Here is a 12,693-nt window from a genome sequence, read left to right on the forward strand (position 1 = left end):
AGAGAGAGAGAGAGAGAGGTGCATGTCTAATCAACTATAGAAAAGAGATGAATCTCCAAGGCACTTGCAGAACCACACTGGCAGTGCTGACCCAGCTGGGCTGGGGCAGTCGCCTTAGCATACGTCGGACTACAGAGCTGGGGACGGTGTGGCTCCACTAGTGGTCCGCGTTGTGATGATATTGCACGCCAATATGCTGAAGTGGAACGTTGGACGGCTGGTCGTCTGCGGCCACATTTGACGCCATTACGGGGCGTCCAATTTCAGCCTAGTGGTGGTACCGTCTGCTTGTAGCCGGTTGGGCCGGGTCCTTGGAGAAACAAGGCAGAGCCAACGGCGGCGCTATGGTAAGTGATTCGGCGCCAGTGAGACACACTGGGACGCCACCAGCGTTCGCAGAAACAGGGCAGGAACGTAGACCGTTCATTACATTGTTCACCATGCATTAGACCGCATAGCTCATTCCCGTATCCGAAGCACCGTTGCATGCAATCCGTTTCCGACCTCTCCAATGACTTCAAGCAGTGTGTCATGCCCACGTCTGTTAACATGCATGCATGTCATGATTTGACACGACGTAGGGAAGCTTTAGTTTATTAATGTACAGTTTTCGTTTTCAGCAGCAACAAAACTTTACTAGCTGTGCCCCACTGTCTCTTTTTTAGCTCAGCTGGCCTTTGACTGGGATCAGTTCAACTAAACTGGAGAATTTAAGTTTGGAGTCCGCCAGAAGCCTACAAGTCTGATGGACGAGGAACATCAGGCACCTTTGCGTCTTGCAGCCATTAAAACGACGTCTTCGTCGGTCAGCAGAGCTACCGTGTCAAGGGTGAGACGTGCTGGAGCTACTGATAGAGTCTTCCGGTACTGTATGTCACGTACAGGAACTGCTGATAGAGTCGACCGGTACTGCATATGACGTGCTGGAACTACCAATGGCGTTACCAACGCGAGACTCCCAGTGCTGTATGTGACATACTGGAACTGCTGATAGAGTCGATCGGTACTGTATATGACGTGCTGAAGCTACCAATGGCGTTACCAACGCGAGACTCCCAGTGCTGTATGTGACATACTGGAAGTGCTGGTAGAGTTCGACCGGTTACTGTATACGGCGTGCAGGTAATGCTGTACTGATTGAGTCGTCCGATATTACATGTGGTGCGCTGGTATTTTTGACCGAGTCTCGCGCTACTGTGTGTGACTACTGGTACTACTGATGGAGTTGTCCGGTACTGTATGTGAAGCACTGAGACTATTGATGGAGCTTCCCGTTACTGTATGTGACGTTCTGGAACTACTGATGGAGTCTCCCCGTTACTGTGTAATCTACTGGAGCCACTGGTAAAGTCGCCCTGGTTACCGTATATCACCTGCTGCAGCTACCATTGCAGTCGCCTGGTGCAGTCAGTGGGGCACTGGGACTACTGATGGAGTCTCCCCGAAACTGCATGTGGTGCACCGGGACTATTTACGAGGTCTCGCGGTGCTGTATGATGCGTGCTGGATCTGCTGATGGAGTTGCCACGGCTGCCAGATACTTCTGCTTCCTAAAATCTTACTGTTACTGCGTGTGATACCGAGGGATGAAAGCGAATCGTGAGGTAGATAATTACGGTTCCAGCATCTGATGTTTATTGGCAGCCAATCGCTGACTAGGTTTCAACTGGCCATAAGCTAGTTATTAGCTAGTTATTGCTTGTCAGTCGTAACATTAAAAAACCTACTATGTCCACGCAACATGCAAGGAGGATACATAAAAGGGGCTTGTGTGACCACTTCAACGGTGCCACTTGAGCTAGTTGTTGCTGGGAAGGCGAAACAACAACGCGAACGACAGAGGTGTTTTGCAAAATGTATTGGAGAAAGAAGCTGGACAGTGTTCAACGTAAAACCGTGCTCCAAATATAATAACTAACAGGTTTCTCTGGATTGGTTCCACTTTCTTCTCAAAGATGAGACGCTGGAGCTCAAGTGGAAGGGGGGGGGGAGCAGGAGGGGGTTGGAGGGTTTCAGGACACTAACTCAAAAGCTCAAAGTGGAAGGACAGAAAGTCGGAGCGTAACAAGTGAAATACCAAAATGTCCAACGAACTGAAAGTCAAATGCAAAAAGACAAAAGGAGGCAAGTGAAATGAAAATGCCAAATGGCCAAAAAGACAAAAACGGTAAGACTTAAATGGATGAGACAGAAAAGAAAAGAGCCAAAATGATAAAAATATGCGCAAAAAGTAAAACAGAACAAGCTAGAAGTCAACTGGAAAAATCAGATCAGGCCGGAGCAGGTGACTTCCGATTCATAAAGGGGGCCTCCGAAGCCCCCTCCCCAAAACACAAAGCAAGACCTGGTCAAGAGCAGGATGTAACTAAATCATAAAGAGGACATTCCGATCTAGAAAGTGGCCTCTTGATGCAGCGAAAAATCGTCCCGGACCAAGTTAAGATCGTTTCCAAATAAAGCTTCCAAATTCAAAACCAAAGCTCGATGTTACAAACCAAACAACCTGATTCTCGCTGAGAATGGAAAAAGCCGCTTGAAGTCGAAGGCTGCACAGACAAGTCTTCTGTAAAATCCTGGGTGCGCTCAGGCGAGTGCTGGCAGCAGAACTGCGTCATGCACCTGCATTTGCCATAGCATGAACCTGTAATTTCGTTTTGAGCCATACCTGCGCATGACGAATGGTTCATGTATCAGAATATTTGCAACGATGACGTGCAGATGCTGGCACAGGTGCTCGCTATGCTGACTGCCACATGCATAAGCATGAGGCAACCCTTCTCTGCTCAGCCCATCTGCGGGCCGTGCATTTACATTCTACAACTGGTCGGCTATGGTCTATATGCAATGCCGTTTAACGCTGTTCATTTGTCCGTTTAGGGATCATTGTTAACATGCTACATTCCATGGGTATTTATGGTCGCGTACATTTTTTTTTGCAAAAGTAGCCAAGGTGTCTGATTCCTCTATTCTCGAGCGCGCGTCTGGCTGTCACTCGGTATGTCCGCACTTCTTTTGTCGAGGTCCAGCACGTTAGGTTGGACGGAGTGACGCACAACCTGCCCATGATCCAGACGACCAACGACATAGACTCACGGCCGTGCGATAACAGTGTCGATCACATGTGATTCGCGCACTTCAGCGCGTGCGGAAAGGTTTGCTCTTTTGGCTATTTCACACTTAGCAGGAAGACACTTTAAAAAAGTAGGTGAAACTAGTTGTGGGAAGATGCCAGGCCATTGAAAACGGTCGCAAACTCAAGCAGCGATGACTATGTGCCTTCACACGAAGGTAATCGCCAATTCATGCAAGCGACTAAAATTAAAAAAATGCAAAAAAAAACCGGCCCACTGTACATCACTGAGTTACGATGTAATGCCATGCAGCTGCAGGCGGTGCCATATCGCTGCCAACGGAAACAAGCACGCACCACAAATGAATTATGTCTTCAATGTCCCGAGCGCGTGGAACAGTGATCCATGGCGGATTGCGTGAACCGCAAATGTTTCTGGGTGATCCATGGATTCAAGTTTACAAGTGTTAGCTAATGATCCACTCATATGGTTGAAGGCACGTGGCAACGTGACGACACTGGTGGTGTTATCGGCGCCAACGGCGTCTCCTCTTCGTGCAGTGAAGCGAGCGCGAAACGCTTGTTAGTATTCAAATGTTGACATGGTAGCTTGAACAAAACTTCACATTATGTTGTCAACTTGGAATAGCATTAAATCCTAACCGATAAAGTGAGAAATGTTCTTCTTTTTTGAAATCACAATTTTGAAGCCTCACTGCGTTTTTTTCTGGGATGTTCCACCGCGAAATGGCTAATAAACGAATTGATTTCCTTGTGCCTCAAGTCCTGATAAAATTACGTTTGAGTGTACCTGATGTGTGTACCATGATACCTGATAGAGTACAGCCGCGCAATTGTAAGGTCGATCAGAGCAGGGATACCTGAGTTACTACCTCAGGCTTCTTGAGAAATCAGCAAAAGGCAACGTATTAGCAGGCATCATAATCCTCCTTTTGCACTCTTCGGCTAAAATCTAAGTGGTGGCGAGTGACTGGTGTGCGCTAATAACTACCGGCTCATCCGGGCTTGTCGCATCAATGGTGTGCTGTTACATACTGACTTCAGGTCTATGACTTATGTCGAGGGTCTAATTAGGTAAGCCTCTCTGGAGAACCTGCTTGAGCAAGGTTCTCCCTCAAAGGCTACTACGACTGTTTGGTGCGGTTTCTGGCACATCTTGCACCTGGCACCCGCGACTGCCCACATATCTATACAGAATTGCTGAATGAAGCTGATGCTGATCGCAATGATGCGCATTTCAGAAAGAGCCCGCACCATTTACGTCCACAGCTGGTTTAAGCGGATGATGGAATGACGCCTACGCACTCGTGCTTCACCTGTCTCCAGCCTGAATCTGCGGCTGCTACTTGACAACCTGTCATGGACCTCACTGGACCAGCTGTGCTGCTATGCATGACGTCCTCGATCGCCAGGTATATAAACCGCCGCCTAGAGCCATTTCTCTACACTCCTTCCGAGCACGCCAACAGCTCGCGTGATGACGCGTTGCGCGGCACTGGTGCTCCTCCTGGCGACGGCCGCCGCCGCCAACTACTGCACTCTGCCCTCTTGCCCCGGCAGGACGCACACCATGTGCAAGTACCCTCGTAGCAACCCGGGTTCCTCCTGCGATAGGGTGCTCGAGCGTGGCGTTAGCCGCGCAGATCGAGCTTTGATCCTCAGGGAGCACAACAGGATCCGCCAGGCGGTGAAGGCCGGCCGGTACGCCTCGAAGAACCTGCCGGCCGCCAAAGCCATGCCCGACCTCAGGTGGGACTCCGAGCTGGCGCGGGTGGCGCAGCGCTGGGCTGACCAGTGTTTGTACGGCCACGACAAGTGCCGCAGCGTGCCACGCTTCTACGTCGGCCAGAACTTTGCCTTCACATCGGGCGCCGCCAGGGACTGGAACGGTAGAGCGATCCGCCAGTGGTTCCACTCGGAGCTGCCGTTCTTCCGGCAGAGCGACCTGGTGTTCCGCCGGGGCACGGACCCGGCAACCGGCCGCGCCATCGGTCACCTGACCCAGGTCATCTGGGCGCGCACCACCAAAATCGGCTGTGGCTACATGGCTTGGGGCAATGACAAGTGGGCAGCTCGCACATACTTCTGTAACTACGGACCGGGTGGGAACATCCGGCACCACAAGATCTACCAGCGTGGTCAATCACCAGGGACCTGCCGTGGCTAGTCGCTGTTCGAAACACGAGCGCCGCCACCAGGCTACCGCTTTGGTCCACCGCTGCCCACTCCCTGACGGCTCTTCAGTTCACACGGACGGCAAACTGCTGTTCGGACTCGCAGACCGAGGCAGGTTTCTTACAGCTCACGATGACTGGTCTACTAAGCCTTTTCGCATTACGCGTACTCGTATAGGCCACGGCCATGGCCAATGGTAACAATCTGGGACGAGGCGACACAGGTTTTTAGTTTGATTTCTATGGGTTTTTGTTAAAGCAATTACAATTTGGACGGGTGCAAAGTGGTACATCTATTAATAAACACTTCTATGGGTGTTCCGTGTTTCAAATAACGTCGTGCTCTCATGGCACGGCTGTGATGAAATACCTCCGCATGATTCCACTGCTGCTGCCATAGCCTGTACCAATACGGACAGACACGCTTCTCGATTCAATGCGACGACCATTATGAAGAATACCGTCACTGCGCCGTTCATGAGCCATAAGCGTAACTGTGAACATAGACTACGATACATTGGCGAAAAAACGTGTTATAAAACAGGGACCCAAAAACAGTTTTGATGTCAATCATTTCCATGCGTCTCCTAGGGTTATCGTAAAGTGTAGTTCTATCACGTCTGCGATTCCCCTCGCACTCACACTTATGTTCGGGGTAGCACCAGGCATTTGGGGTTTGGTGGGGGGGGGGGGGGAGGGGCGGGGGGGGGCTTGCTTTTCCGGGTGGTCTCCAGGACAAAACAGGGTCTTCTGGGCAAAAGCATGTTAAAGAGGGAGAAGGGGAATATTCAAACAAATTTTCGCCATTTTGCCAGAATTCGACTCAGTGGCTCATAGCTCGTTCGAGTGAGCGTCTCACTTTTTGGACATATTTCAAAACATACCTTGACCCGGTGAAACCTCAGGCCTGTTTACGAGTAATAATAACATTGGTTAGCGTCGCTGTAGTATCATCAATATATTGTTAGGACATAAATTGCAATCATTTTCGAGCCCAAATTACGCTGTTGACGCTCTGTAACAACCCTACACTTCTTCTTTTATTGGTAGCCCCAGAATGCATCCCGCCTCTTCGACAACGCAGTTGTCGCGACGGCCGACGTCATGACGGCGAAGTCTGCTGAGGGCTGTTGTCAGTTATTACGTGATGCAGGTGCCAATTTTGAGCTAATTTAACCTGCACATTGCGGGCCTGCGTGCTGAAAAGTGGCACCCCCCACTCTTATGAATGACAGTAGTGCAAAGGAGCGTTCGTGATTGCACAACGAGCGGCAGGCGCCATTTATCAGGAGCGCATCTGTTGAAGTTAGACAAATGAAAGACAATCTGATACTCAATCTTCCAAAACCACACTTCACTTAGGGAAGAACCACGGTGGTAACGCAATAGGTGAGAAGTCAAAGGCGTAGTATAACGTTTCATTGCATTTGTGGCATAACAGCCTCATGTTTGCATACGTTTTCCTCTAAAATCAAGGTTCCAAGCTTCTGTTGCATTTATTCTACAAGCGTTTTGAAAATTAAGTGTGCCACAAATATTACAGATCACACAAGCTGAAAAGCAAGGCCCATGAAGCGCATTACTTTTATAGCGGTGCGCAAGAAGTGCACTGATATTTCTTCCGAAGGGCGGCTACCTGCAATTGAAATTCTGCTATTCAGAGCGATCCCGAGAACCCTCGTCAAATCGGACGTGTCTAACCTAATCACAAGTGAACAGCACAAAAAGATAGCACTCTCCGTTTAAGCATTTGAAGTAGAAAAAGGTCGATTTGTGTGCTAGATCAGCTTCACATGGTTACCACCGTAGCGTCCACGGTGCTAAAGAATCTGAAATGTTAAAAAACAAGGAAAGTCAGTTTTTGGCATGTTATACCTTAAAAACGCAAAACATAAAATTGCTAGGATAAAAATATACGCAGAAAATCAAGGCGTGTCGAATGGTACCCTTTTTGCATTAAAACTTTATCATGTTCGAAAAATCAGTCCCAGAAACACGCCAGCTTTTGAAGTTACATTTTGCCGGTTTGAAGGTATTTATCAATTACTGTGTGCGTTGCGGTCTTCTACCGAACACAATCTAAACGTATTGGCACAACTGAGGGATGGTAAACATTTCGAACCCTCCTTGTGGCAGGTTTTTAAGATTTTGGTAGTTTCCGACGGCATTAAGTTAGACTGATGCGTTATGGTTCTCCTATTCACCACACCCCTTTAAAGTGACGTTTCACAGTCCAAGCAGCTGGCTAGCAACTGGTGCTTATTGGTCCTGTCAGTGGCGAATTTTCATTTAAGACCTGACCTGGGTCTTTTTTGCCAAGCCCGAAAGGTAAATGGGTCATTTGTCTATCTACCCCAAGCGGGCCGAATTTGGTAGCTCAAACAGCGTAGGATCTACAAGGTCTGGAATGCGAGTCTTTTCGGTGAGCTGTGATTCTTAAGATATGACTGGTGTTCTTGAGTCCCCTGAAATTAACACGCAATTGGGTGGGGGTCAAATTGACCCCCCATAGCTTTCTTTGGAATGGTTTCCAAACGGCGCGGCGCAGCCGCGGCAAATGTCGTGTAGCTGTATACAACTGAATAACAGATCTTTTGATATCAGCAATTTAGATATGTTTTGTAAGGTCGGTGATCTATGGCAGTTCAAAGTCAGGACATGGTTTCAGCAAAGTCAGTTTCTAGAGAATCGTTCAACCTGATGCAACAGCGGAGTGTTAGACGACGCCATACATATCTGAGATGTGTTCTTAGGCAACCAACCTGTTGTATTCGTCTAGGGCTTGCCGTATGGGAGAGTTTCTGGTGTTTATTTCGAGTATATTCACAGCAAGAACCGCATGATACATCTTCCCTGAATTTCTTGGAGACCAGAATAGGTCATTGATCTAAAATGACTCAAATCAACATTTTGCTTTTAGGAACATACTGCCTAGGGGATTTGATATCTTTGTCGCCTATTCAAATGCAAAACTCAGAGCAGTCGTGTATAATTCTGCTCACCATGACCTTCAAAATGTCAAACAAGGTCACTGACCTTGAATGGGTATGTGATCTTTTGGTTAGAAACAGCTATCTAGGTCCAGGGAGCACTTTGAAAACCAACCGAGAATTTGACCTTGTTTGACCTTATTTTACCCAAAGGCCATAACCTAGGAGCCTCATACTTTGATCTAAGTGAGTTCACGTAAAGGGCAACTCACTCTGTGAATTTGGTGTCTCTAGCTTTCTCAGTTCCTGAGATCTTAGTGGCGTGAAATTGACCCCCACCCGAGCGACGGGTATCCAGCCGGCCACCCGGGTGCGCGCGTGTACGGGTGCGCGTTAACGTAACGTAGTTTTCCTATTCACCGGCTAAAAGAATTCCTGAAGTGTGCTTCAATTTTTGTTCTGTCTTTAGTTATTCAGCTGGCTTTTTATCGGGATCAGTTCTTCTAAGCTGGAGGCTGTAAAGTCTGGAGTCCGCCACATGCCTGCAAGTCCTGCCGGCGAGGAACGCCAGACGCCGTTGCATCCTGCGGCCATCAAAGCGACGTCTCCATCGCTCAGCATAGCTGCCATGTGAAGAGTGAGACGAGCTGGAGCTACTGGTGAAGTCTCCCGGCACTGTATGTCACGTGCCTGTACTGTTGATGGAATCTTCCGGTGCTGAAGACTGTATGTGACGTGCTGGACCTACCGATGGAGTGGCTCGGTACTGTATGTGACTTACGCACTGCTAATGTCCGCACTGTCTGTGACGTGCTGGGACTATTGATGAAGTCGCTCGGTACTGTACGTGGCGTGCCGGGGCCACTGATAGATCCACCCGATACTGTCTGTGACGAACTGGGACTACTGATGAACTTGCTGTATGAGACGTACTGCGACTACTGATAGTGTCGACCGGAACTGTGTACGACATGCTGGTACTGCTAAACTGCTTGAGTCGTCCGATATTACATGTGGCGCGCTGGTGCTTTTGATAGTCTCCCGTTACTGTATATGACGTTCTGGAACTACTGATGGAGTTGCTTGGTATTGTATGTGACGCAATGAGACTACTGATGGAGTCTCCCGTTACTGTATGTGACGCACTGAGACTACTGATGGAGTATTCCGGTACTGTGTGGCCTACTGGGGCCACTGGTAAAGTCGCCTGGTACTGTATATCACCTGCTGCAGCTACCACTGCAGTCGCATGGTGCAGTCAGTGAGGCACTGGGACTACTGATGGAGTTTCCCGAAACTGTGTGTGATGCACCGGGACTATTTATGAGGTCTCGCGGTATTGTTGATGCGTGCTGGATCTGCTGACGGAGTTTCCCAACTCTATATGTGACGCACTGGACTACTGCTGAGGTCTCCCTGTGTTGTATGGGATGTGCTGGGATTACTGATAGAGTTGCCACGGGTACCAAATACTTAGGATTCCGAAAATCTTATTGTTACAGTATGTGATACCTAGGAATGTAAGCCAATCGCGAAGCAGATAATCACGGTTCTAATCGACCGGTTTTTATTACTGAGCAGTTATTGACTAGTTATCAGCTAGTCATAAGCTAGTTATTAACTAAGTTTTACTTGTCAACCGGGAAACTGACGAAGACCCACTATGTCCATGCAAGATGCAAGAAACACAAATAGAAAAGGCTTGTGTGACCACATCAAAGGTGGCCTTTGAGCTAGTGCTCGCTGGGACGGCGAAAAAAAAAACGCAAACGACAGAGTTTGTGTAGTTTTGGCTACTCTGTCGCGTGGTGCTGTCAGTGAGGGGATATCTCACTGATTATAGGGAACTTTCGCAAAATGGGTTAGGGAAAGAGACTGGGCGGCGTAAAATGAAAAACACCTTTTTCCAAATACGATAACAAACGAATTTCTCTGCGGATTGGTGTCACTTTCCTCCCGAAGGTGGGGCACCGGAGCCCGAGCTGGGGGAGGGAACGGAGGTAGAGAGAGGTTGGAAGGTTTCAGGACACTAACTCAAAAGCTCAAAGACGAAGGACAGAAAGTCCAAGCACGACAAGTGGAATGTCAAGAAGTCCAACGGGATAAAAGTTAAATGTAAAAAGCAAAAGGATGCAACATAGGCGGATCCTGGAGGGGCATGGGCCATGGCCTCCCCAAAAAACACTTAGAGTATGTTTTGTACCCCCCGAAACATTCCCAGAACTTCGTAAAAGTTTCGTTTACTTACCGTTTGTTTTGATGATGCGGTACCAAACATTTCTTTCCGTTTCGGAAAAAAACTTCGTGAAGAAAAATTGGCAGCGATTTGAATAAAAAACAAAACGCTTGTTGACGCAACTTAGTCATACTCGGCGCAAACATCGTGTTTGATAAGTGCAATGGACCTCGATCCCACACCAGTCAACTGGCGACGAACGGTTGCTCCCTCCCCCCCAAACTCCAGGCTAGATCCGGCCCTGGGATACAAGTAAAATGAACACGCTGAATGGGCAAAAAGTCTAAAATGGCAATGGTCAAACCGATAAGTAACAAAGGCAGACAGCCAAAAGGATAAAAATCAAGTTAAACGGGTCAAAAGACCAATAAGTCAAATGGAAAAGCAGATTGGGTTATCACTCAAAACACATCTACGCGGGCAAGAGCCCTGGGTTTCAAAGGGCTTACTAATGACCTATGGGGCCATGGTCAATTGCTCGTCCAGGGTCGGGGTATGGGGTAGGGGGATGAGAAGGGGGGGGGGGGGGTGAAGCCTTCACTTCGCCGGCTGGGCTTAGACAATTGGTGGCCTCGCGACTTCGGTGAGGGCGCAGAGGTGTCCCAGATTTAGATCGAAACGCCCCATGTGCCATGATAGATGTCTTGAGTCCTGAATTTTTGTCAAACCATGTATTTTAAGTCATCTGCCTTGGGTTATTCTACCCCAGAATATCATGGTCATAAAAGATGGGCGCCGGCATGGAGTATAAGCTGAGTGAAAATTTTCGCAGTACTCCTTGGCAGAATAAGTCTTTATCACAGTTTCCGGGAGGCCCCTGGGAGAAGAGACTTTTGCACTCGAGCGTGAAAAGGATAAGTGCCCCCCCCCCCCCCCCCCAGCTTCCTTCCCACGGTACCCTATTCGTACTGCTCAAAGCTGTATCTAGTGTATTTCCCCAGTTTTGAGAAACTGGAACTCGCTTTTTAAACTGTATGTCTGGGGTCCGGAAACGTAGCGGAAGCCCATTTTAAAGTTCCGGGGGATAGAGAGGGGGGGGGGGGGGGGTTGGGGTTGGGGAAAGAAATGAGAGCACGTCAGGACGAGCAAGTATAGACAAATCATATATGCACTTGTTTGAAAGTACTACCTGACCAGTCAGGCTTTTTTAGTACACAAAAAGCGGCACATAATGGCTGTGTGGAAACGCATCACACTTTCTGTGAACCGTTGTTTGGTTTGTTATTTTTTGCTGAACAGGCATGCATTTGATAGCAATGGGCAAGAATTGAGTTGAAATTTTGTGCCTGTGTCTTCCATCGCTTTGTAGGAATACACCTTCGAGCCTACAACTCTTTCCAAGTATGGAACAGGACGCTTAGGCTGTCTTCTTCACACCGGCCTCATCTCTTAACGAGGGATGGGCTCAGTGATTTACCAGCTCTAGTTCTCGTCTCTCGTGCCTTACGCCAACTAAATAAGACGGAACACATGGCGTGGCTGCTGGTTGCCTACATGAGAGTTTCGGATTACGTAACTGATGATTTCTGAAGAAAAGGCCGATATGTGTCAGGCTGTCAGTCATTATTCCAGGAACCGATGCCAAACATTTCGCGTCCAAGTACCTATGGTGTGGCCATTGTGTCTGATTAGGGATACATGGGAATGGAGTTCAGAACTGATTTGTCCCGGCCACATGTCTTGTCGAAGGTGGAATAATCACGAGATGCGGTATGAACACGGGGCCCCAATCCAGAAAAAACTTTTTTCATGGGTCTCCGGATCCGTAACGGTCAGTCTTCTGGAACTGATATAGGAGTACTCTGATCGCCTGATAGAGGAGCATTTTGATCCAGAACAGGGTCTCTTGATTTATTCCGGGTGCCTCCTAATAATTTCAGCCGTATCTGCGCATGACAATTGGTGCATACATCGGAATATTTGCGATGATAATATGCATCTGCTGGCACAGGTGCTCCTTATACTGACTGTTACATGCATAAAGATGAGGCTAACCTTCTCTGCTTAACTCATATGCATGCTGTACATTTCACATCCCACGAATGGTCGGCTGTTGTCTATAGGCAACGCTGTTGAAAGCTGTTTATTTGTCTGTTAAGCGATCACTTTTTTGCAATTCACATTCCATGGGTGTCTTTCGTCATGTACATCTCGAACGAAAGCAACGAAAGCGTCAGATTAATTTTTTCCGAGCGTACGTCTGACTGTTACTAAGTATGTCCGCATGTCTTTTGTCGGACGCGCAGCACGCTAGGCTGGACG

At 48.3% G+C, this 12,693-nt stretch overlaps 1 protein-coding gene across 1 annotated transcript; it reads left to right on the forward strand.

Annotated features, from left to right (window-relative positions):
* The first annotated feature begins 4,568 nt into the window (after positions 1-4,568).
* LOC119108334 (venom allergen 5-like) lies at positions 4,569-5,258 on the forward strand. The gene has a single exon (XM_037231909.1). The coding sequence runs from the start codon at positions 4,569-4,571 to the stop codon at positions 5,256-5,258; it is 690 nt and encodes a 229-aa protein (XP_037087804.1).
* Positions 5,259-12,693: the final 7,435 nt, after the last annotated feature.

This window comes from Pollicipes pollicipes, unplaced genomic scaffold (assembly GCF_011947565.3).
Source record: "Pollicipes pollicipes isolate AB1234 unplaced genomic scaffold, Ppol_2.1 Scaffold_6686;HRSCAF=7923_pilon_pilon_pilon, whole genome shotgun sequence".
Taxonomy (NCBI): Eukaryota; Metazoa; Arthropoda; class Thecostraca; order Pollicipedomorpha; family Pollicipedidae; genus Pollicipes; species Pollicipes pollicipes.